Source organism: Gadus macrocephalus, chromosome 6, assembly GCF_031168955.1.
Source record: "Gadus macrocephalus chromosome 6, ASM3116895v1".
Lineage (NCBI taxonomy): Eukaryota > Metazoa > Chordata > Actinopteri > Gadiformes > Gadidae > Gadus > Gadus macrocephalus.
This window is the reverse complement of record NC_082387.1, coordinates 200,730-224,973: the sequence shown is the minus strand read 5'-3', so window position 1 is coordinate 224,973 and position 24,244 is coordinate 200,730. Positions and strand designations below refer to the sequence as shown.

Here is a 24,244-nt window from a genome sequence, read left to right as displayed (position 1 = left end):
TGGTTTGCGAAAGAGTAACAACTCAGTATGATGCATTACTTTACATGAAGGTACACAAAAAGCTTCACTACTGGTAAACTAATGATTCAAAAAGCTTCGCTACTGGTAAACGAATGATTCCAAAAGCTTCACTACTGGTAAATGAATGATTCCAAAAGCTTAACTACTGGTGAACGAATGGTTCGCGAAAGAGTAACAACTCAGTATGATGCATTACTTTACATGAAGGTACACAAAAAGCTTCACTACTGGTAAACAAATGATTCAAAAAGCTTCGCTACTGGTAAACGAATGGTTGAAAAAGCTTAACCACTGGTGAACGAATGGTTTGCGAAAGAGTAACAACTCAGTATGATGCATTACTTTACATGAAGGTACACAAAAAGCTTCACTACTGGTAAAGGAATGGTTGAAAAAGCTTCACTACTGGTAAACGAATGATTCCAAAAGCTTCACTACTGGTAAATGAATGATTCCAAAAGCTTAACTACTGGTGAACGAATGGTTCGCGAAAGAGTAACAAGTCAGTATGATGCATTACTTTACATGAAGTTACACAAAAAGCTTCACTACTGGTAAATGAATGATTCAAAAAGCTTCGCTACTGGTAAACGAATGGTTGAAAAAGTTTAACTACTGGTGAACGAATGGTTTGCGAAAGAGTAACAACTCAGTATGATGCATTACTTTACATGAAGGTACACAAAAAGCTTCACTACTGGTAAACGAATGATTCAAAAAGCTTCGCTACTGGTAAACGAATGGTTGCAAAAGCTTAACTACTGGTGAACGAATGGTTCGCGAAAGAGTAACAACTCAGTATGATGCACTACTTTACATGAAGGTACACAAAAAGCTTCACTACTGGTAAACGAATGATTCAAAAAGCTTCGCTACTGGTAAACGAATGGTTGCAAAAGCTTCACTACTGGTAAACGAATGATTCAAAAAGCTTCTCTACTGGTAAACGAATGGTTGAAAAAGCTTAACTACTGGTGAACGAATGGTTCGCGAAAGAGTAACAACTCAGTATGATGCATTACTTTACATGAAGGTACACAAAAAGCTTCACTACTGGTAAACGAATGGTTGAAAAAGCTTAACTACTGGTGAACGAATGGTTCAAAAAGCTTAACTACTGGTGAACCAATGGTTCGCGAATGAGTAACAACTCATCATCAGTCAGATCCAGCTCCACCAGTCGATCCAGTGTGGGACCCAAGCCATCCCTCGACAGCGCTTGAAATCAAGGGCGGCAGGTTTAAAGCGTGCCCTGCAGCGGTGGACGATTGCTTTTAAGCCTTCAGCATTACTAATGCCACATAATAAACATTTAATGTAAATATTAATGTATGTACTGTGTGTATGTATTGTGAATATCTTTATTAAAATATGACAATCATCCCGTCTGTGTCCTGTTAATTTAATTTCTAATTGTGAAATCCCAGGAAAATTCAGTTGCTTTCATAATCAATTGGTCAGTTTGCTAATTCACAGAATGATGAATTAATACAGTATCCCCTAGTCTGTTTACCAGTAACTCCTCAGTAGTTACTGAGTAACTCACTTAGGGCCCTGTTAGGGCCCTGGTTGTTCATCATTCGTAACTCAGTAACGAATACAGTATCCCCTAGTTTGTTTACCAGTAACTCCTCAGTAGTTACTGAGTAACTCACTTAGGGGCCTGTTAGGGCCCTGTCAGGGCCCCCTGGTCGTTCATCATTCGTTACTCATTCGTTCCTCAGTAACTACCCACGTTTTTGCGTACCTTATTGTAAAGTGTTACCGAAACTTCAGTAACTCTAATGAGAAATGGCTACCTGGGGCTATCCTGGCGCAAAGAGGTCCTCTCTCATTTGTGGTTGAGCTAACGGATGGACGAGTGTTCCGCAGACATCAAGATCACGTCCGCCTACGTCATGACGTCAGCCCAGAGTTCATCAGCACCTCAGAGTTTCCCATGGTGAGCCAAGCTGCTGTGGGAGTGTCACCAGGGGGAAGGGAACTCGGGGAAGAGTCTGCACCCTTTGGAGAGGAAGGCCAGTTGACTATGGACTCACCGACACCTCCTGTGACCTCGCCACCCCCAAATCCTCCCCGACCGCCTACTCCAGCATTGCCAGCTACAGACCCGGAGATAGTGCGCAGGTCACAGCGTGCTCGGAAACCACCGGACAGACTGATTTATAGTTAATGACTATGTGCTGAATGGATTTGCCTGTGCTAGTCTTAAGTGTATACGCCTAAAATAGTTGTTGTTAAAGTTAAGGGGTAAAAGACAATGACACTAGCTTAGCTTGAATTAACAAGTTGATTTGTGTTCGGAGAATGTTGGAATTTAGTGGGGGAGGAGTGTTGTAATGTTAGATAGTAGTTCTCTGTTGTACCACCAGGCGGGGCTCTGCTATAAAGTGACACTGGCATTATGCATTTCCTCTGTTCTGTGAATGCACGAGTAAAAGACCTGTGGATACATCGTTCTCCGTTGTCCGTGTCCTTGTTCAGGTTACTACAGATAGGAACGAAGATCGACCGGTAGATCGAGAGCTTTGCCTTGCGGCTCAGCTCTCTTTTCGTTACAACGGTGCGGTAAAGCGAACGCAATACCGCCCCCGCTGCTCCGATTCTCCGGCCAATCTCACGCTCCATAGTACCCTCACTCGCGAACAAGACCCCGAGGTACTTGAACTCATTTCCTACCCGGAGTAAGCAATCCATCGGCACCGCTCAGATTTAGCGGTGCTGATCCTCATCCCAGCCGCTTCACACTCGGCCGCCAGCCGATCCAGTGAGTGCTGAAGGTCACAGGCCGATGATCCAATGAGGACCACATCATCTGCAAAAAGCAGTGACGAGATCCTCAGACCACCGAACTGCAACCCCTCCCCACCACGACAACGCCTCGATATCCTGTCCATGTATATCACAAACAGGATTGGTGACAAGGCGCAGCCCTGGCGGAGACCAGCACCCACTGAGAACGAAACTGACTGGCTGCCGAGAACACGAACACAGCTCTCGCTTTGGGAGTACAAAGATTGGATGGCCCTGAGGATAGACCCCCTTACCCCATACTCCCGCAGCACCTCCCACAGTTTCTCCCGGGGGACCCGGTCATACGCCTTCTCCAGATCCACAAAACACATGTAGACCGGATGGGCATACTCCCAGGCCCCCTCCAGGATCCTTGCGAGAGTGAAGAGCTGGTCCGTAGTTCCACGTCCGGGGCGAAAACCGCATTGTTCCTCTTCAATCTGAGGTTCGACGATCGGCCGAACCCTCCTTTCCAGCACCTTGGAGTAGACTTTACCAGGGAGGCTGAGAAGTGTGATACCCCGGTAATTGGCACACACTCTCTGGTCCCCCTTTTTGAACAGGGGAACCACCACCCCGGTTTGCCACTCCTTTGGCACTGTACCCGACTCCCACGCGATGTTGAATAGGCGTGTCAACCATGACAGCCCCTCAACACCCAGAGCCTTTAGCATTTCTGGCTGGATCTCATCAATCCCTGGGGCTTTGCCACTGCGGAGATGTTTGACTACCTCAGTGACCTCCACCAGGGAAATTCACGACGAAACACCATCAACCTCGAGCTCTGCCTCCAACATAGAGGGCGTGTTATTCGGATTCAGGAGTTCCTCAAAGTGTTCCTTCCAACGTCCGACGACCTCCTCAGTTGAGGTCAACAGAGTCCCATCCTTACTGTACACAGCTTGGACGGTTCCCCGTTTCCCCCTCCTGAGGTGCCGGATAGTCTTCCAGAAACACTTTGGTGCCGACCGAAAGTCCTTCTCCATGGCCTCTCCGAACTTCTCCCACACCCGCTGCTTAGCCTCCGACACGGCAGCCGCTGCAGCCCTTCGAGCCTGTCGGTACCCTGCAACCGAGTCAGGAGTCCTCCAGGATATCATATCCCGGAAGGCCTCCTTCTTCAGTCGGACGGCTTCCCTGACCACCGGTGTCCACCACGGTGTCCGAGGGTTACCGCCCCTTGAGGAGCCTAAGACCCTGAGGCCACAGCTAGCCACCGCAGCTTCAGCAATGGAGGCTTTGAACACCGCCCACTCCGGCTCAATGCCCCCAACCTCCACAGGAATGCCAGAAAAGCTCCGCCGGAGGTGTGAGTTGAAGATACCTAGGACGGGGGCCTCCTCCAGACGTTCCCAGTTCACCCGCACTACTCGTTTGGGCTTACCAGGTCTATCCGGAAATTTCCCCCATTCCCTGATCCAACTCACAACCGATGGTGGTCGGTTGACAGTTCCGCCCCTCTCTTTACCCGAGTGTCCAAAACATGCGGCCTCAGATCAGATGACACGATCACGAAATCGATTATCGATCTTCGGCCTAGGGTACTCTGGTACCAGGTACACTTATGAGCACCCTTATGTTCGAACATGGTGTTTGTTATGGATAATCCATGACTAGCACAGAAGTCCAATAACAAACGACCGCTCGGGTTTAGATCAGGGAGGCCGTTCCTCCCCACCACGCCTCTCCAGGTGTCTCCATCGTTGCCCACGTGGGCGTTAAAGTCTCCCAGCAGAACTACGGAGTCCCCTACTGGAGCCCCATACAGGACTCCATTCAGGGTCTCCAAGAAGGCTGAGTACTCTGAGCTGCTGTTTGGTGCATACGCACAAACAACAGTCAGAGTTTTCCCCCCTACAACCCTTAGGCGCAGGGAGGCGACCCTCTCGTCTACCGGGGTAAACTCCAACACCGCGGCGCTCAGCCGGGGATTTATGAGTATCCCCACACCTGCCCGGCGCCTCACGCCCTCGGCAACTCCGGAGAAGAATAGAGTCCAACCCTTATCCAGGAGTACGGTACCAGAGCTGAGACTGTGCGTGGAGGTAAGCCCCACCAGATCTAACTGATAGCGCTCCACCTCCCTCACAAGCTCCGGTTCCTTTCCCCACAGCGAGGTGACGTTCCACGTCCCCAGAGCCAGCTTCTGCCGCCCGGGTCTGGTCCGTCGAGACCCCTGACCTTCGCTGCCACCCATGTGGCTGCGCACCCGACCCCAACGGGTCTTCCCACAGGTGGTGGGCCCATGGGATGAAGAGAGGGGGGGTGCCACGTAGTTTGTTCGGGCTGTGCCCGACCGGGCTCCGTGGCAAACCCGGCCACCAGGCGCTCGCCATCGAGCCCTCCGTCTGGGCCTGGCTCCAGACGGGGGCCCCGGGCTTCCTCCGGGCCGGGTCACATCTCCTCTTTTTCCGTTATTCATTGGAGTTTTTTGAACCATTCTTAGTCTGGCCCCTCACCTGAGACCACTCTGCCATGAGAGACCCTACCAGGAGCACAAGGCTCCAGACAACACAGCTCTCAGGTTCACAGGGACACGCAAACCTCTCCACCACGATAAGGTGACGGTTCCAGGAGAGGTAACATGTTTTACTAATTTAATCTGCCCCTCTACAGTAAGTACTGGATTTGCAGTGTTGCAATTTGAGCTACACATTTGTGAATCCATTTCAGATTGAACTCTACAATAGAACATCAAAATTAATTTACACTGCTTTATTAGCAAGTTATGCCTGTAATACAGCCAATAAAAGGAAATTAATCATACCTGGGATCCTGTGTCCATTCCATGCCTGTACGACATTTGTGATGCCAATCCTAGACAGCTGGCATGTCAGGTTTGACACACAATACCTGGATGTGTTGTCCTCCATGTCCAGTTCCTCCTGGTCCACCAGCTGTACCAGAGCTGTCTTCAAAGGGTAGTTGACTCGAGCATTCACCTCCGACCACATTCTCTCTATCACATGGTTCTGTGCAGGTTATAAGGATAGTGTCAGTCTGCCTGCCCTCAAGTCATTAGAAATACGCCTCAATGGCAAGAAACCAGGATTCATTTTTAACAACACATTTTTTTTACCCTTGTCGAAGGTGTCTGAAGGTAGGGCTGCCTTTGAGTATTGTGTCGATGTTCTGCCAGTTTTTCCTGGATGAATAAAGCCAGATAGAATTCTTTCCCACAGTCAACTCTGACCTGGTCCCATAGTCCATAGGAAAGAACAGCAGGCCTGAAGATAAATCACCGACAAACATAAAATATACATAAACAGCATCAGTCTCTTAGCCATGGCCAGCTAAAGTGACAATTAAATTTTTTTGGTCAAAATTGGAATGATATCAATAATAGTAAAACTGGAAAATGAACTAAGAAACTGGAAGAGGGAAAAAGTTTTTTGTTTTTTCCAAATTAATTATTTCCATATTACAAATCTAGGTTTTAACCTTTTTTAATGTACTTGTTCAAGTCTGGGTCCTCCTAAGGAGACAACTTTAGGTTCCACCTTACAAAGTCTGTGAAGTTAATTTACCGGTACACTTCCTCATAAATCACGATGTTGTTCTTTATTGGCATGGTGGAGTGACCGACCACCTTCTTGCTGAAACCATCGATAGCCATAACATGAGTCACTCCAAACATAACAAGCTTCTCATTCTGATCTACATGCAGCTTGTGACCCATGTATTCTGCCTTGTAGGGTATGGGGTTCAGATTCCGGGCACCCTAAAATATAAGAATTACATTATAATAAAAACTCAATAATCTTTCATTCGTATGATTAGAATCTCAACACGTATGTTCTATTGAAATGTAGAAAACACAATGCTATTTGACCTTACCTGCTGTCTTGCAATGTGGTAGGGTTGATGAATACTTCTCAACACATTGCCCACTCTGCCTTCAGAAGCTTTATCCCTTTTGCGGATAGATATCCAGTCATCATTTGTAGGTATGATGTTTAGCATACATAATATATATACATATTATAAAACAATTGGGTTCTATCGAGTTATTAAGCTGTTTCTGATTGGACGAGAGACGTTCCATGAGTTGGAATATCCCAGGACATCCCAACTCGGACTTTCACAGCTAATAATAAATCACTCTGCGATGAAACATTCTAAAGCGCGTTGATGATAACTGTTAGTTCTTGTAATTCCAAACCAAGACGTTGACTGGAACTATTTTTTGTTGCGGAGAAACAATGGTGAAATTAACATTTTTTAAATCAATAACTTCGTGTTGAAATGTTAATTGGTTGAATATAAAATTGTTTTATGAAAGCAATATAGTACTCGTGCGAGTGGGTAAGGGATATTGTTACCTGCTGTTACCTACGGCCGAACACCACCCGTGGGAATATCCCTTACCTACCCCACTCGCAGCCTACTATATTGCTTAAATATATATATTTAATTATAAATAATAAATCATCTTAGTTTAAATGTAAATTTTATACTAAATGTTACATTTGATAATAATGTTATTAAGACGTGCATTTTTTAAAAATACAGAAATATTTTCTGTTGATTAACAACCAACGTGTTTATGAATTAAATCCAAAAATTGCATTAGCCCCAGTCAGATGCCCGACTTTGCATATAACTGTGGTCAGCTTTTTATGTAAGAGTAGCATTCCTTTGTATGTTTAACAAAAGCGGTAATCGTGAAAGGTGGATGATAAAAAAAAACCTACCTCGAGAATACCTTCAGCGACTTCAACTCCAAGTTGACTATCAGGGCAGAAGTCCCTGACAAGCCCCTGCTCAGCACACCACCTCCGCACATTCCTCTCGGAAAACCCCCGTGTAGTTCCAAACTGGGTGCATAACGCAGTGGCGATATCCCCACAGGACATTCCATTATTTCGGTGTTCTGAAATAAAACCTGCATATTCGTGCAATGCCATTTTGAGGTGCGTCTCAAGGTTGTCTGGCTCCAAATTAAATACACCGCCAACTACTGATAGCTTGGCTCCAAATTAAATACACCGCCAACTACTGATAGCTTGGCTCCAAATTAAATACACCGCCAACTACTGATAGCTTCTGGGTCACAACACAAAAATCTTCGCAAAATTGAGGAAGAAGATTTCCACGCAGTATTTTAATTCCCGATGTCCATGTTTAAGCACATCAAAGAAAATCAGATAACTGGTCGTTTTACCGTTTTCTATTATCAAAACAAAATTCGGAAAATGGGTCATTTTCGGATTTTTGTTTTCCTATCTCTATATGGTAATCGGGAAACAGCTTGTTTCCCGATTTTGGTTCTCATTTCAAAACGAAAATCCATTGGCCGCAAAGTACACAGACCCACTACACACGCACTCCTATTTCCCAAATTCAGCACTCATTCCCATCCAACTCGTCGGCTGACAACAGACCACCCAATGCAGTGCCACTCAGCACCGTCAACCTTACTGATTTAACCCACACACCTGTTGAGGGCATGCATGGTCAGTTTTCATATACCCAAGCCCTTAACGAAGATTAGGGATACTAATATAAAAAGTTTAAATTGTGCTTTTTTTTGCCAATCGTTATTGTATTTTGGGGACTTGGATTTTTAGTTTGAAATGTTACCCTGAGCGAGTACCAAGAGTTTTAAAATGGGTAATATATATATAGGTAGACTTGAGTTAAGGGCTCTTGAAGTGTTTTTTTTACTTGAAAGTGACTTCTCCCCGCACAGGCAGCTTATTTGCACTACTTTTGTGAATTCCTCTTAAGTTTACTTGAATTATTTATTTATTTGCCAATTTGCACTACAGATGCAGCTTATTTGCACTACTTTTGTGAATTCCTCTTAAGTTTACTTGAATTATTTGCCAATTTGCACGACAGATGCAACTTATTTGCACTACTTTTGTGAATTCCTCTTAAATTTACTTGAATTATTTATTTATTTGCCAATTTGCACTACCGATGCAGCTTATTTGCACTACTTTTGTGAATTCCTCTTAAGTTTACTTGAATTATTTATTTGCCAATTTGCACTACAGATGCAGCTTATTTCCACTACTTTTGTGAATTCCTCTTAAATTTACTTGAATTATTTATTTATTTGCCAATTTGCACTACAGATGCAGCTTATTTGCACTACTTTTGTGAATTCCTCTTAAATTTACTTGAATTATTTATTTATTTGCCAATTTGCACTACAGATGCAGCTTATTTGCACTACTTTTGTGAATTCCTCTTAAGTTTACTTGAATTATTTATTTATTTGCCAATTTGCACTACAGATGCAACTTATTTGCACTACTTTTGTGAATTCCTAAATTTACTTGAATTATTTATTTATTTGCCAATTTGCACTACAGATGCAACTTATTTGCACTGCTATGCTCGCCTGATTTTCTGGATTAATGACACAGGCAATTTGATTTTGTCTGTCAAGTGTCTCTTATGAAGTAAAATGATGTAAAAAATGAATACGTGTGTCTGTGATTATTCAATATTTGTCCAACCAGATCAACCTATTATAGAAAGCATTCACACAGGAACATTTAGAATTTCTCATTCTGTATTTGGATAATGGCATTCTACCAAAAAACTAATATTTACACTTGGCAATGTCAATAGGCTAGGTGCAGGAGTGTCCAACGGTTTTTACTTCCGTATTCCGGTGTGGGTTGGTAAGCTTCCGGTCCAGCGTTTGACAGAGCGTCAAAACCCCGGCAAGTTGGTTTTGAAGAGCAGTATGAGTGTGTTTCGAGTTAAAGAACGGCGACTTGCCTATCAAAAGGTTAGAAATTCAGCGCTATTTTGTTGAGTGTTCAAACTCATCCAAATTCAATAAGGAAATTAGCTTCCATTCATTCCCTGTTGACTCCGCGCTGAGGGCTGAGTGGATGAGAACGATCCGGAGAGATGACTTCAAACCTACCAAAAACACCCGGGTCTGTAGTAGGCATTTTAATGCAACAGATATCATTGTGACTTCAAGTGGATTGAGAAGGTTACAAAAGGGAACATTTCCTGTTCTCTTTGAATGGAATGGGTATGAACGACCTGTACCCAGACCCAGTGTTTGGGATCGGCGTCCGCGGCCAGATATGGATATCCCGGATTCAGGATCTGACTCCGAGATTGAAGTTGTGACAGTGGCACCTGATCACGATTACTGTGTGATTCCAGAAACAGGGGAGAGGGCAAGTGTGTTGACTGAGGAGAACGAAGCCATGCGTCTTCAAATAAGAGAGTTGCAACACCAGGTCGAGGTGCTACAGCTACGGCAGCGCTTTGGGATAGAGCGTCTGGTAGGATCGGACGCGGACATTCGTTTCTACACCAGGTTTGCTTCCCACTCGCATTTCATGGCATTTTGGAGATTGGTGGAGCCTGCCGTGAACAGCAAGATGGTGAGGATTACCAGCGCCAAAACGACGGCATCTGCCAGCAGCAGCAACACAGTCTCTCACCAAACAACGGTATGTAGGCTAGAAGAGTTGTAGCCTATGTAACACTAAAATTGTAATTCTATAATAGTCTTCTGATTAAACTCTTTAATAATAACAATAAGTATTTAAAATGTTAGTCTGCAAGGTTACAAACACTTTTATTTTTTTCAACAGAAACTTCCACCTATTGACGAGCTGCTGCTCTTCCTGATGCATCTGTCAGCCGGTTTACATCTCAGGGACCTTGCAGAGAGGTTCAGTATCCACCGCAGCACTGCCAGTCGGATTGTGTCCACTTGGACACACTTCCTGTACTTCCTGCTGGGAAGCCAGCGTCTGTGTATCCCATCTGATGTTGTCAGAGCTCACCTACCACCTGAGTTTTCTGCGTTTGCTGACACACAGGTGGTGCTTGATTGCACAGAGATCTTCTGCCAAACGCCCTCCTCTCTTCTCCTGCAGAGTGAAGTGTTTTCCAGCTACAAGTCACACACAACATTCAAGGCAATGATTGGCATGGCTCCCCATGGTGCCATTACGTTTGTGTCAGGGCTGTATGCGGGATCCATGAGTGATTGGGAGATCTTCAAACGTTCTGGAATTGCGAAGCTGCTGCAGCCAGACATGGCAATCATGGTGGACAAAGGCTTCTTGGTTGACAACCTTGCTGGGTGTAAGGTGTACCGACCTGCTTTTCTCTCTCGCAAAAAGCAAATGAGTAGAGAGGATGTCAGGCAGACACAGTCAATTGCACGTCTAAGAGTTCATGTGGAGAGGTGCATAAGGAGGATTAAAGAAAACAAACTCTTTGATAAGGAAATACCTCTCTCTGTATGTGGGAACATTGAGGAGTTGTTCAGTGTGGCCTGCTTCCTGGTCAATTACCAGAATGGGCCGCTAGTAAAGGCGTGGGCAAGTCAACAGTAAATTAAAGATGTGTCTTGACCCTTAACAAATTGTCATTGTGGTCTTTACACTACATTTTGGGTTTTACTGACTTAAAACATAAATTAAAACACACTGGAAATGACATAAGAAAATGTATAATTTAATAAGGAAATAATGCAGGTGAGAAATAAACAAACACACACAATCATTGACATCTCGTATCACCCACGAGCACATAAAGATTAGAACAGTAATGGATGAGAAAGGTTTAGTCGATTATATGGCGGATAAAAAATTCCAAGCTACAAAGATATACATGGAGAAGGCAAAATTTAATCAAGCAAATATAATATTGAAATATTTACAACATTCTGGGGAAACAAGACGATGCCCAGAATATACTAGACGAACAAACAAAAACCAAGAGTATTAACTAATATATGAGAGAACTAACATTTTATACTATAAATCGAAAAGCAAAGTGGATGGAAAAAGGGGAAAGAGTCAACCACTGTTTTTACCGAGGTAAAAGTGAAAAAAGAAATAATCCCCCTTCTCCCTTATAACCCCTGCCACCGCAGCATCCCTGTAGATGCGCTGAACAAGAATGTCCTCCTCAGCCAGAACAATAAAATCACACCATTGCATCCCGGTGAGTAATAACCAGTGACGTGCAGTCAGGGTAGGCAAGGTAGGCACTGCCTACCCTGACAAAATTCAAACGTAAAAATGTTTATTAAATAATTTTATTTAATAAACTTGTATTTGTATTTGTACCGAGACGTTACGATGACAATTGTATCAGTTACGCAACATCAAATACAAAAAAACGGTAGAATAAGCAGTGCCTTTACTGTCCATTCATTATGAACGGCAACGAAAAACTAATGTGGCGCATGCGCACTTCGATCCTGTATTCTTTAACATCTACGCCGAAAGGCACAACTCTGCTGTGCCTTTGTACGTAAATATGTTATGCCAGTAATCATCTACGCTACGTATCAAACATGGACCAATCGAAATCGTGATATTACTGGACATTTGCGCAGCTGACGTCATTACACCGGCTACACGTAATCCCCGCGAAACTCAAAAAGTTAAAATGACAGCAGCGACATCTACCGATATTTTAGAGCTAAGAAATTTCTCTAAACTCAACTTTACTAGCAAAAATGAGCTACTGGCAAAAGTATTTTCCACACTGAAACGCATCAAGACGTACAGTCGGAACCGGACCGGACAAGCACGTCTTTCAGCCCTGGCCATTCTGTCCATCGAGAGCCAGAGACTGTGCCAACTGAAGGCCCGTAAAGAGGTCTTTTACAACGCTGTGATCGACGCCTTCACGAGGAAAGAGCGGCGGATGGATTTTATCTACCGATAGGTGAGTCAGAAACTATTTTGGGCTTAATTTTGAATTGATAAGTGTGGTTGAATTAATGTCGACTGCAAGCCATTTGCCTTCATGTTCTCATTGTTGCTGACTGACAAACATAATTGGCCGCTGTGCAATAATTAAGGATACAGTGGTTGTATTCTGATGATGTGTGTGTGCGTGCGTGTGGGAGAGTGAGAGTAATAGACGATATGTCATCCTGATTTGATTTTTTTTTATTTATGCAGGGGCGGAGTGGGACACAAAAATCTCAGTGCCTACCCACTTACTGACTTCACCGCACGTCACTGGTAATAACTGCCCCTGGACTTGCCAGTAGTAGCTGTGGCTGGGCTTTAATTTTAATGTGCCACTCTGCATCTTTAGGTACTTGCAGTCCACATAGCTTCTGGAATTAGGGCACTTGATTTATATCAGTCCAAATGGTGGGCTCTCAGTTGGATCAAATACAAGACCATCTGGAGAGGATTCTAGCCAAGGAGCATCTGGGTGTATGACAAAGCCACATGGCCAGTAGTTGACATTTTTCGTCCTGGTGTATTCTTGGATGGCCACAGGCTCCAATGCCAGCCCCCTTTTCATTAGCGCTGTCTGAACCCCACCTTTCCATTCTCTCTGCTAGGTTCTGAGAAGAACTGTCCCCTCTCACATGGCACACCTCCCTAAATCGAGAGGAAGTGAGCCTCGGCTTCCTGACTTGGTGCCACTCCACACTGTTGCTCTGGTCCCTTGTAGCCATCTCTATCTTCCTTGCCATATCCAAGGTAATGGCAAGTGACATTAACTGGAGATGCTGTTCATGAGTGCACACAAAATTACAGGTGGAGGGATCCAGCCTATAGCCTTCTAATGGCAGAGGTGGTGGAGGGGGGCTGTCTTGGTGGCAGACTATTACCCGACTAATTGGTACTGGATGCTGGTAAGAGATGGGGCTACCTTCCTGGACAGGTTGTTGGGAAAAACGGTCTGTCTAGTTACTGGACCAGATGAAATGAGACGGAGAGGTAATAAAGTCTATCGGCACGAGGACCTTGGATTTATTAAGTAAAGTGGCAACGGTTATACAGAGTCATAAAGCGTGAGAGATCGAATATGTCTAAGTCCCTAATCAGCGCTGATGGTTCGTCCAGAGCTTCACCTCCGTGGAAGGTCTGCTGCAGAAGAAGGGCTGAGTTCCTGTGTGATACACTCTTATGCTGTATCTTCCTCTCGATGAGGTGTGTGCGTTTGAGATGTGTATGGTTCTGTGTGTCTTTGGTTGACCTTGCCTCCCAGGCTCTAGTGTATGCATGTATATCTTCTTGTGTTCTTCCTGACGGGGGAGAGTCTCACAGAGTCTCCTGCTTGTGGCCCTCCCGTTCTGAGGATGAAACGGTGCATTGTCTGAGTGTTTACCATTTGCCGGGAGGAGAGATGGGGCCTTGGTTCTGGCCTTCACCTGACCATGTTCTCATGTGTGTGTTATGTGTTAAAAATGGACTATATTGTAACGTGACTGCCATGTGTTGTGCTCCTCAAGCTAGGGTGGGAGTTAGCTATATTTATAATGTACATGTGATGTGCTCAGCAGGTTATTTTGCCCAACAAGGTCCAAATGCTGACTGAACAAGGGGGACATCCTTGGTTATTGCCATGGTGGTTATCAGTGGAGCAATGTCTGCTGTGAAGTCTTGGTAAGCCTCAGCAACTTTCAGGACATCTGGGTCCGGCAAGTCCCCCAGCACTGCTTTGTAGCGCTTACTCCTGTTGGGCAAAATAACCTGCTGAGTACATCACATGTACATTACAAATATAGCTAACTCTTACCCTAGCCTGATGAGCACATCACATGGCAGTCACATTACAATATAGTCAAGTCTTAACACATAACACAAACATGATAATATAGTCAGGTCAAGGCCAGAGCCGAAGGCCCCATTTCCCAGGCAAATGGTAGACACTCAGACAATACACCAGTCATCCTCAAGAACGGGAGAGCCACATTAATTTATCACACAGGAGACACTTCGAAGCTCTCCCCCGTTAGGAGGAACACAAGGGATACACATGCATATATCAGGGCCTGGGAGCCAAGGTCAAGCAAAAACACACAGAACCACACACACCTCAAACGCACACACCTCATCGAGAGGAGGATACAGCATAAAACTGTATCACACAGGGACTCTTGATCTTCTTCTGAAGCAGACCTTCCACGGAGGCGAAGCTCTGGACGAACCATCAGCGCTGATTAGGGACTTAGACATATTCGATCTCTCACGCTTTATGACTCTGTATAACCGTTGCCACTTTACTTAATAAATCCAAGGTCCTCGTGCCGACAGACTTTATTACCTCTCCGTCTCATTTCATCTGGTCCAGTAACTAGACAGACCGTTTTTCCCCTCAAATTGGTGACCCCGACGTGATTTTTTCTGAATTGAACCGCAACTGGGAAACGAGAGACGGAGAGCGGCACGACCTCGGGACCCCGGAGCACCGGACCGATTCCTGCAGTCTCACCTCGGGCCCAACAAAAGGTAGGCAGAACCTGTTGATAAAATCCAAACTCTGCATAGTTATATAGGAACCACATTAGGAGGTGAGACTGTGAGAGCGGTTCGCTACGGGATATCTCGTGGGGACGAATAGGACTGCACCCCAGCATTTCCCCATAAACCCGATTGACCCTGAACGCGTGACACATCGAATATCGGCTCGTTGCATGGTGAAGGAATACCCACGAGACCATAGGGCCTATAAGAATCGGGCATAGTGATACAAGACTACCGATGGCCAAGTAATGGATGTGTAATAAATCCACCAGCGTTTTAAAGAGGGTTAGGGTCCCCACCGGCGTTTTAAAGAGGGTTGGGGTCCCCACCGGCGTTTTAAAGAGGGTTAGGGTCCCCACCGGCGTCTTAAAGAGGGTTAGGGTCCCCACCGGCGTCTTAAAGAGGGTTAGGGTCCCCACCGGCGTCTTAAAGAGGGTTAGGGTCCCCACCGGCGTCTTAAAGAGGGTTAGGGTCCCCACCGGTGTCTTAAGAAGGTTAGAGTCCCCTTCTTTGTTTGTGTATTAAATAATTCTATGTGGTAAGAAGGTTAGAGTCCTTTATCAGGGTTAGAGTCCCTTTGCAGAGGAAACGGTATGCCTGGGGCATGAGTGACACACAGAGAGAATAAGATAAACTAGGCTCGTTGCGTGGTGAAAGAACACCCTCGAGGCCTAAGGCTCGCCGCCCTTGATAAGTGAATCTGAGGTGCCCGAAGAAGCACAACGATTTCTTGGCCATATATTCATTGCATATGCGGGGACTGACGGACAGACACCTGAACTGACGCAGACTAGGGATAGCAGAGACCTCTCACCCCCACCTTCACGACCAGAGAGACAGTGTGTGTATGCACGTGAGAGAGAGAGACAGAGTGGCTGTGTGTGTGTGTAAGAGGCCCAGAGAGAGAGAAAGAAAGAGAGCGAGCGTATGTGTGAACCGGCTAAATATAGAAATAAATAAATCAATGATAACCCGGCTATGTGTGCAACGCTTGCTTGCTTTGTTATGCTCAACACTATTTTGCCGTGTCTGATGATTGTGAGTGCGGTCGCAGACGGATAATTGCATTGACCACAGCGGACGGGAATAGTAGACACCTGTTGCCCCTCACTAGTAAGGTGTGAGCGGCTGGGCATATATCTCTGTCCAGACTCCCTGTGCATGTGTGTCAGAAAGAGAGAGAGAAAGGCTGTGAGCGATTCTGTGTGTGCGTCTGCGGGAGACAGAATGAGAGGAGCCGTGTGTGAAGTCAGTGTGAATGTGCGTTTGTGTGAGAGGGAGCGAGAGAGATAGCAAGGAGAGATAGCAAGGAGAGCTAAAGTCGGAGGACGATCGAGAGGGACCATTTTCCCTCTAGACAGTTGGAGGTAGCGATAGAGTGCGTGTTTTTCTAACAATGAACGGTTGTTTCAGGACCACGAGAAGGGACTCTGTATGGTTTTCAGGCCCAGAGTGTAATCCCCTTTCCCATATGTGTAGTCCTCCCATTTGAGGTCCCCGTCCACCATATTTGAAGTCCTCTACTCCACCTCATGTTGTAGTTCCCCTCCCTAGAATTGTATGGAAGTTAGAACCTGTGAGGGTGTTTTGGTTCGGCCTGACGAGGCCTGTACCAATTTTGGTGGTCAGCTTCGTAGTTTTGTGTATATAGAAATTTGGAAAGGTGGAGCAGTATTAAGTTATATATCATAAAGTGAAAAGTTATTTGTGAATGAAGGGACAGAAGGATCTTTTTGTGTGTGAGAGATAGTTATTAGGCCTTGTTCCATGATGGATAGTTCAGGATGTTGCATTCCAGGCTTATCTGTTAACGGTCCTAAGTGCAGCCTGACCCCAAGAGGGGGAGGAAGAATGAGAGAGAGAGAACACATTTCACCCCCATCTGTTGACCCACACCATTAAGGCAGTACAGAGAGACACACTAACACCGTACAGAGAAAGTGAGTGAGACCGTATACGTGCGTTTGTGTGAGTGTGTGCATGTGTGTGTACATCAGTGTGTACGTGCGTGTCAGCGAGTATGCGTCAACGTGCGTTTGGGTGTGTACGTTTGCGTGAGTGAATCAGTGGGTGTGTGTGCGTGGTCCGCTCTATCTTTGCCCGTTGAAACGGGTAAAGGTAGGAATAGATAAATCGATAATAATGAATAATGTCTCTCTGCCGTATTGCTTTGGTCTATGGCTTGACCTGCGGAAATAGATAAATTGACAATGATAAATGATATCTCTTTTACTGTGTTTCTTTGAATTACTGCTGGACCTGTCGCGATAGATAAACTAACGATACTAAACAATATCTCTTTGCCGCGTTGGTTGACGGTTTAGTCTGTTGAAGCAGATTAATCAATAAGAATGGATAACGACTATTGGCTATGTTGGGAAAAACGGTCTGTCTAGCTACTGGACCAGATAAAATGAGACGGAGAGGTAATAAAGTCTATCGGCACGAGGACCTTGGATTTATTAAGTAAAGTGGCAACGGTTATACAGAGTCATAAAGCGTGAGAAATCGAATATGTCTAAGTCCCTAATCAGCGCTGATGGTTCGTCTGGAGCTTCGCCTCCGTGGAAGGTCTGCTTCAGAAGAAGGTGAAGAGTCCCTGTGTGATGCAGTCTTATGCTGTATCCTCCTCTCGATGAGGTGTGTGCGTTTGAGGTGTGTGCGGTTCTGTGTGTTTTGGCTCCCAGGCCCTGAGAGAGCTTCGTAATGGGGAGAGTTCCTCGTGTCTCTGGTGTGATAAATTAAAACGGGGGAGTGCCCCCCCCGAAGTGTCTCGTGTGTGATAATTTAATGTGGCTCTCAGGCCCCTAGTATCTGCATGTGTTCCTTCTAGTGGGGGAGAGCTTCGAGGTGTCTCCTGTGTGATAAATTAATGTGGCTTTCCCGTTCTTGAGGATGACTGGTGCATTGTCTGAGTGTCCACCATCTGCCTGCCTGGGAGATGGGGCCTTCAGCTCCGGCCTTGACCTGACTATATATTATCATGTTTGTGTCATGTGTTCGTTGGGTTTAGAGCAAGAGTCGACTATATATTAATGTGCCTGCCATGTGATGTGCTCATCAGGTTATTTTTCCCAACAGCTATGAGGAATATCTGGATGTATTGAATAACGTCTCTAGGCCCTGTTGTTGTTTTTTGCCCCCCCCCCCCCCCCCCCCCCCCCCCTGTTTTTTTTTCCTCCTTTTTTCTCGTTCTCCTCCTCCAAGAGTGACAAGAGCTACCCCCTAGTCTCTCATCCGCTCTCATGTGTTAGACAGGCCACACAGAGTTATAGCATCACGGCCGCCATTTTTTGAGTTCTCTCACTCAGTCCCAAGCCACACCTCCCCCTCCGCCAAATTTGGGCTTTCCTTGAACCCTACCCTTCCCCAACTACACCGCCCCCTACTGGACCACTCCAACCACTCCCTTCCCCAACTACACCGCCCCCTGCTGGACCACTCCAACCCTACCCTTCCCCAACTACACCGCCCCCTACTGGACCACTCCAACCCTACCCTTCCCCAACTACACCGCCCCCTGCTGGACAACTCCAACCCTACCCTTCCCCAACTACACCGCCCCCTGCTGGACCAGCTCCTCCTAGCCGAGTGTTGATATGTCCCTGAGCAAGTTACATGGTGATCACAGGATTCAGGAATAATTATCTAGAAATCAAAACATGAGCAATTAGCGTTAAAAATTGTCTGCACACCACTCCACAGGAGTCAATGGGTTCAATGGCGCCAGGGTAAAGTGACTCATCAAAAGAGGAGCGGACCCAACCCATGGACTCTGCGTGGATAGGTGGATGTTATTTTGGTGCTTGGACCTGACGAGGTCTAGGTGCCAGGATAACAACACAAATAAAATATTTCCTTAGAGATTATGATAAGTAATAGACAATTTATTAAAAGTGATCTTATAATTTAGAAAAAACAATCGCAATATTTAAAAATTAGACCAAATAAGTATGATCAAAAGTTATCCAAATTTCTAATTTAGGTTATCCACAATGACAAATGTCATTTAAAATAAATAAGCAAAATAAAATAAGAAAGGATGTGTGTGTGAGCCTGTTCTCGTGTGTGTGTCAGGGCTGCCGAGGTAGGGGAGAATCCTCTCCTACTCAGAGTGATGGAGTACACAAGGGGATACACAAGCATACTTCAGATAAAACAATATGGTTAATTAGTAAATAGCAACAATGTATCAATTCAGTGTTGAATAAACTAGTTAAGATCAACATAGAGGGTTTGGGTTTGGTATAGTAGTGAATCAAAATATGGAAAACACTAAATGCAAGCAATAGGTAGACTAAAAGGTTTAATTAGGTCGTCCAATTTAAATAGATAGTGAAGGGCAATTGGGTAGGATTATGAAGAGAATTTTGATTTTAAGTAACGGTTAAGACAGAAGTAAGTTGCCCAATATTGAAAATGCAAGTTTTAATATTGTGATTTTTGTTTTCTTTCACATCTCCCTAGTTCAGGACAATAGGTGGATTGACGCCACATCTGCTGGGAAGGAGTCATACATGCTATGTTGTCAAATTGGATTCGGAAGTAGTGGGTTTACCTTCAAATGCCACTAATGCTGCTGCAACACTTTAAAAATGTTAACTCTGATAAATTATCTTTTGTTTTATAGTTGCCCTGATGTGTATTCATTACGCACACATATGGCTGCATAAGGCAGATGCGGCTGAAGACTCTGTCTCCATCCCTCCACCTTGCGATCTATACCACCACATAGGTGGGGATTGATCGTATCCCAGGTACGGCATCCTGCAATAAGCCAGTATGGAAGGCTGGTTAGCCAACGACGGGTAAGATCCCACCTTGAAGCCCGGGACGACCTAAGGCAGGCACAGTCACGATTACTTGGCAGAGTCGCTGTGGGCACTGGCTCACTTGAACATGAAGTGACGAGCTGCAACAATCATGGGGAGTGCCGGGTGGGGTGTAGGGTGGAGGAGGAACAGGAGTCAGATATGTCAGCTCTGGCAGCAGAGGTGGTCTTGGAACGGGGCATGTCGCGTTTTATTTTATTTTACCTTTGTGGTATAGAAGGCCACTAACGCATGTATGTTTTTTCGGTTTAGTGCATGACTTTGGAACAGCGTGGTTTCAGGCGGCTGATGGTAAACCCACCCATATTGGGCTTTGGATTTGGACATACTGGTTTCGATTTCCCTTCCCAAAAGATTGGTTTCAGTTTGCTGATGCTTAAGGTTAGACGTTTCAACGTTGGTTGCACCAACGGCGTTCTTAGATTTGCTTATCATTTAATGCGCATGGTTTTGACCATTGCGCAAGGGGGGAGGTATTGAGGAGAATTAGGAAATTTTTTGAAAACAAGGTTTTTCTTCACCATACTTGCAAATGTGGCGGAATGGAGAGAAGGGGGGGGAAAGTTGCTCGACAACGCCACCTGGGGAATTGCACCCCAGGAAATACAACCTTGGCCCTGTACTTTGGCCAACCAGAGGTCACACAGATTCGTTGCACGTTTTGTATAAAGGACGAGAGACGGACTTACAAAATATATAATTTTATTTATCTACGGTAAGCAGAATTAAAAGAGCTCAGGGATCTCAACAACCACTGAAGTGTCAAGTCAAAACCCCAAAGTAGAAATAAATACAACAGGCACAGAACTAGGCTGTAGCGAGGCGGTCAGACTAAATCAACTCAAAACCACAAAAGAACCACTACAAACCAAATCAAAGCCTGCCGCCCGCTACACCAGCTCCTGTCCTGGAAACACAAGAAAGAAACACAAAATTACACTACTGTTGTGGCGAGACACTCAGGTTGTTACGACAATCATTTAAAACAGAGGACTATAATAAAACACACACATACACAAACCCAACAGCTATGTTAAACTAAACAGAAAATAATCAGTTGAACCCCAAAGCAATAGATCAGAAATAATAAGAAAATATTGATATGCTTAACCCCAAATGGGTCAACAAAACGCAACACAAAAATATATGTACGTATAGGATTTAACCCAAACAAATAAACTAAAGAACACAAACACAAAAAGATGAAAGGAAAAGCAGACAATTAACCAAATCGATAAGAGTTGTGGTGGGACTGAAAACTTAGCGCTGCGTGGGAATGCAACCGCCACATCGGACTGTGTGGAAAAAGGCAACGTGTCGGAGCAGCCGAAGATGATGAAGACGACGGAGTGGATGGAGAAGACGGAGCGGCTGGCGAAGACGGAGCGGCTGGCGAAGACAGAGCGGCCGCCCCAGGACCGGAGGCCGTGGATGGTTTACGTTTGGGATCGCCAGGTGTAGGCTACGTCACAGAGCCGTGCAGGGCAGCTTCACCAGAGCACAGGAGGAGGAAGAAAAGCAAAAGCACCGCTGCGGCTCCAACAGCTACAGCAGGACAGAGAGCAGACGGCTAAGCACAAAGCTAACACAACCAGCAGGTTAACAAAAGAGCACGCTTACCCGAACGAAGAGAGCTTTACGCCCCCGAAACTGATCACCGGCTGCGGCAACAGTACAGAGCGGATGCCACACTCCCCTCACTCTTCACAATGCCGCCCCCGAACAACACGGCCACAACGCTGGAAAGTTACAAAAACACTCGCGATCACTGGGCACCTGCTTGTCATCATAAAGTTGCAGGAAAGTAGCGTCATGCCTACTCACCCTCAAGTGACTGAAGCACGCCACACGAACCGACAACAAACCAACAACTAACAGACGTGGAGGAGGAGCAACACTCAACCTGCCACATTCCACCCCCACTCTCTGCGTCGTCGCCCCGACGGCAGACTATTTGTTAACCAAACCACCTAGGACCAAGGCCTAAACAGAACAGCATTTACCACAGGACCTGCAAATTCAAGTACCCCATTACCCCTGATGCCCACCGGTTGGGGAAGACGATGAAGGTTGGAATGTTGACCGGCGGTGGAACGGCCAGTACGACGCCGAGTTGGCTGAGAAGAGCTAGGCTGACCACTAGAGGGCGGAGCCACAGAATGAACACGCTCTGGCTCCGCACTTGGGCCTGGACCTGGGTCAGGCCCAGCGCCTGCTGGAGTCATAGTAACAGGTCCCGTAGGGCAAGATCGAGCTAGTGCCTCAATGGCGGAAGGTGCAGAACTGTCACGGGCCAGCAGCCATAGTTCCCCATCTTCAGGTGAGTCAGGGAAACCTATGGGCGCCGTCGGAGCGGGTGGAGGAAGCACCCTGGGAGGGCATGCACTGGACACAACCTGAGCCTTCAGCATATTCCGATGCACCTGCCGAGCCTTGTGGAGCTCCTCAGCAGGGGCAATGGTGTAAACTGCTCCACTGCCGGATGGGGCTTTCAGCACCTGGTAGAGCACTGGGCTCCACTTGTCGTGAAGCTTGTGTCGACCCCTGACACCAAGGTCTCGGAGATAGACCAGCCAGCCCACCTGCAAAGGGGCCTCTCGAACATGCCGATCATGTCGTTCCTTCCGTTGACCTGCAGCGGCCAACAACAACCTACCACGAGCATTCTCAAATGCCACTCTGAGCCTTGCCTGATGCTCGGTCATCCAGTTCTGTACGTCCCCTGGCTCAGGGTCCTGGACCCGGCCCAAAAGAAAGTCCACAGGGAGCCTGGGCTCTCGACCAAACATCAGGAAGAAAGGTGACTCCCCTGTACTTTGATGTGGCGTAGTGTTATAACAAAACAACACATGAGGAAGACAAGAAACCCAATCCCGCTTCCGGGAGACTGGCAAGGTTCGCAATAAGTCATGGAGCGTCCGATTAAAGCGTTCGACCTGTCCGTTGCCGGCTGGATGGTAAGGAGTGGTTCGCGATTTGTCAACCTCGTACAAGCGACAGAGCTGGTGGATCAGGGAACTCTCAAAGCTCCGACCCTGGTCGGAGTGAATGCGGCTTGGAACGCCGACCTGGAAAAACCATTCGGTCAGCAAGACCTGGGCAACCGTCACAGCACGCTGGTCCCGGGTTGGGACTGCCACAGTGTATTTACTAAACACATCGGTCATCACTAAAACGTTCTCCAACCCGTTCTGTGATGGTTCTAGCAATGTAAAGTCGATGGCGACAATCTCGTTCGGCCGGGACGCTAGCACGTGACCCATAAAGCTGTGGGGCACTGACCCTGAATCTTTGGCAACTTGGCAGCGTTCGCAGGTCTGGACCCACTCCTTGATGTCAGCAGACATTCTCGGCCAGTAACAGCGCTGTCGTACCAGTTCTGTGGTGCGCTCGATACCTTGGTGACCATGGTCTTGATGCAACTGGGTCAGGGTCTCCTTCTTATGGACAGCAGGCAGAACAAGCTGGAAACACCCTTCCCCCCCATCTGAACGGAAAGTCTGGCGGTACAGTACACCACCTTGTTCGACCAAGCGGTCCCATTCTCTCAGGAGCGTCAAAGCTAAGGCAGGGAGTTGTTGCCTCTCCTCTTGAGTCGGTTTAACCCGCCTCCGCCAAAAGCGCAGAAAGTTGTCACCCAAGAGAGAATCTGCCTCCTGTAAGGAACGAAGGTCAGATGGAGAATGGCCCCGGAAGACAGACACCGCGGCCTGGGCTGCAGGTACCACTGGAGCCGAGACTGAAGCTGACTGGGGGAGCAGTGGGATCGAAGTGCCAGGTAGCACCCGTTCAGCCAGACTGGACCCTGACAGATACTGCCGGGAGAGGGCATCAGCATTCCTATTGACGCGTCCCGAACGATACCTGATCTCGAAATCAAAGACAGCCAATTGGGAGGCCCACCGCTGTTCTACGGCCCCCAACTTGGCAGAATTCAGGTAACTCAACGGGTTGTTGTCCGTGAAGACCACACATTTATGCCCCAACAAATACTCCCGGAACTTCTCTCCCATCGCCCACTTGAGTGCAAGGAACTCCAGTTTCATTGAACTGTAATTTTCCATGTTGCGCTCCGTGGGTCGAAGCCCTCTGCTTGCGTACGCCACTGGCCGAACACCATCGTCAGTCTCCTGTGAAAGGACAGCTCCCAGGCCACTGTGACTTGCATCGATTTCCAAGATAAACGGGCGTGCAAAATCTGCATAGGCCAGCACTGGGGCCGAGACCAACTTCGCCTTCAAAGCTTCGAAGCTTTGCTCACACTGGGGTGTCCATGCAGAGCCCAAATCCCGCCCAGAGCCTCGCTTGGACCGGGTACCTGCATGCTCTGCCACCAACTTATGCAGGGGGCCTGCCAGCTTAGCGAACCCCTCCACG

At 46.5% G+C, this 24,244-nt stretch overlaps 2 protein-coding genes across 2 annotated transcripts; one reads left to right on the top strand and one right to left on the bottom strand.

Annotated features, from left to right (window-relative positions):
* Window positions 1-1,917: 1,917 nt before the first annotated feature.
* LOC132459052 (uncharacterized) lies at window positions 1,918-6,717 on the bottom strand. Its single transcript, XM_060053436.1, has 5 exons — window positions 6,342-6,717; window positions 5,894-6,041; window positions 5,582-5,786; window positions 2,061-2,123; window positions 1,918-1,976 (listed from the first exon to the last, which is right to left on the bottom strand). Exons 1-5 carry the CDS (start codon window positions 6,491-6,493, stop codon window positions 1,918-1,920), a joined length of 627 nt encoding a protein of 208 aa, XP_059909419.1. The 5' UTR covers window positions 6,494-6,717.
* A 2,877-nt stretch (window positions 6,718-9,594) lies between these two features.
* Window positions 9,595-11,382, top strand: LOC132459197 (uncharacterized). Its single transcript, XM_060053601.1, has 2 exons — window positions 9,595-10,247; window positions 10,392-11,382. Exons 1-2 carry the CDS (start codon window positions 9,669-9,671, stop codon window positions 11,142-11,144), a joined length of 1,332 nt encoding a protein of 443 aa, XP_059909584.1. The 5' UTR covers window positions 9,595-9,668; the 3' UTR covers window positions 11,145-11,382.
* Window positions 11,383-24,244: the final 12,862 nt, after the last annotated feature.

Excerpts from the sequence above, each read along its gene's own strand:
- LOC132459052 (XM_060053436.1), bottom strand. The coding sequence starts at position 6,493 with ATGGGTCACAAGCTGCATGTAGATCAGAATGAGAAGCTTGTTATGTTT. Across the intron at positions 6,042-6,341 it reads ATTTATGAGGAAGTGTACCG|GCCTGCTGTTCTTTCCTATG; the intron begins GTAAATTAACTT and ends ATTTATCTTCAG. Across the intron at positions 5,787-5,893 it reads TTCAGACACCTTCGACAAGG|AACCATGTGATAGAGAGAAT; the intron begins GTAAAAAAAATG and ends TAACCTGCACAG.
- LOC132459197 (XM_060053601.1), top strand. The coding sequence starts at position 9,669 with ATGAGAACGATCCGGAGAGATGACTTCAAACCTACCAAAAACACCCGG. Across the intron at positions 10,248-10,391 it reads CAGTCTCTCACCAAACAACG|AAACTTCCACCTATTGACGA; the intron begins GTATGTAGGCTA and ends TTTTTTCAACAG.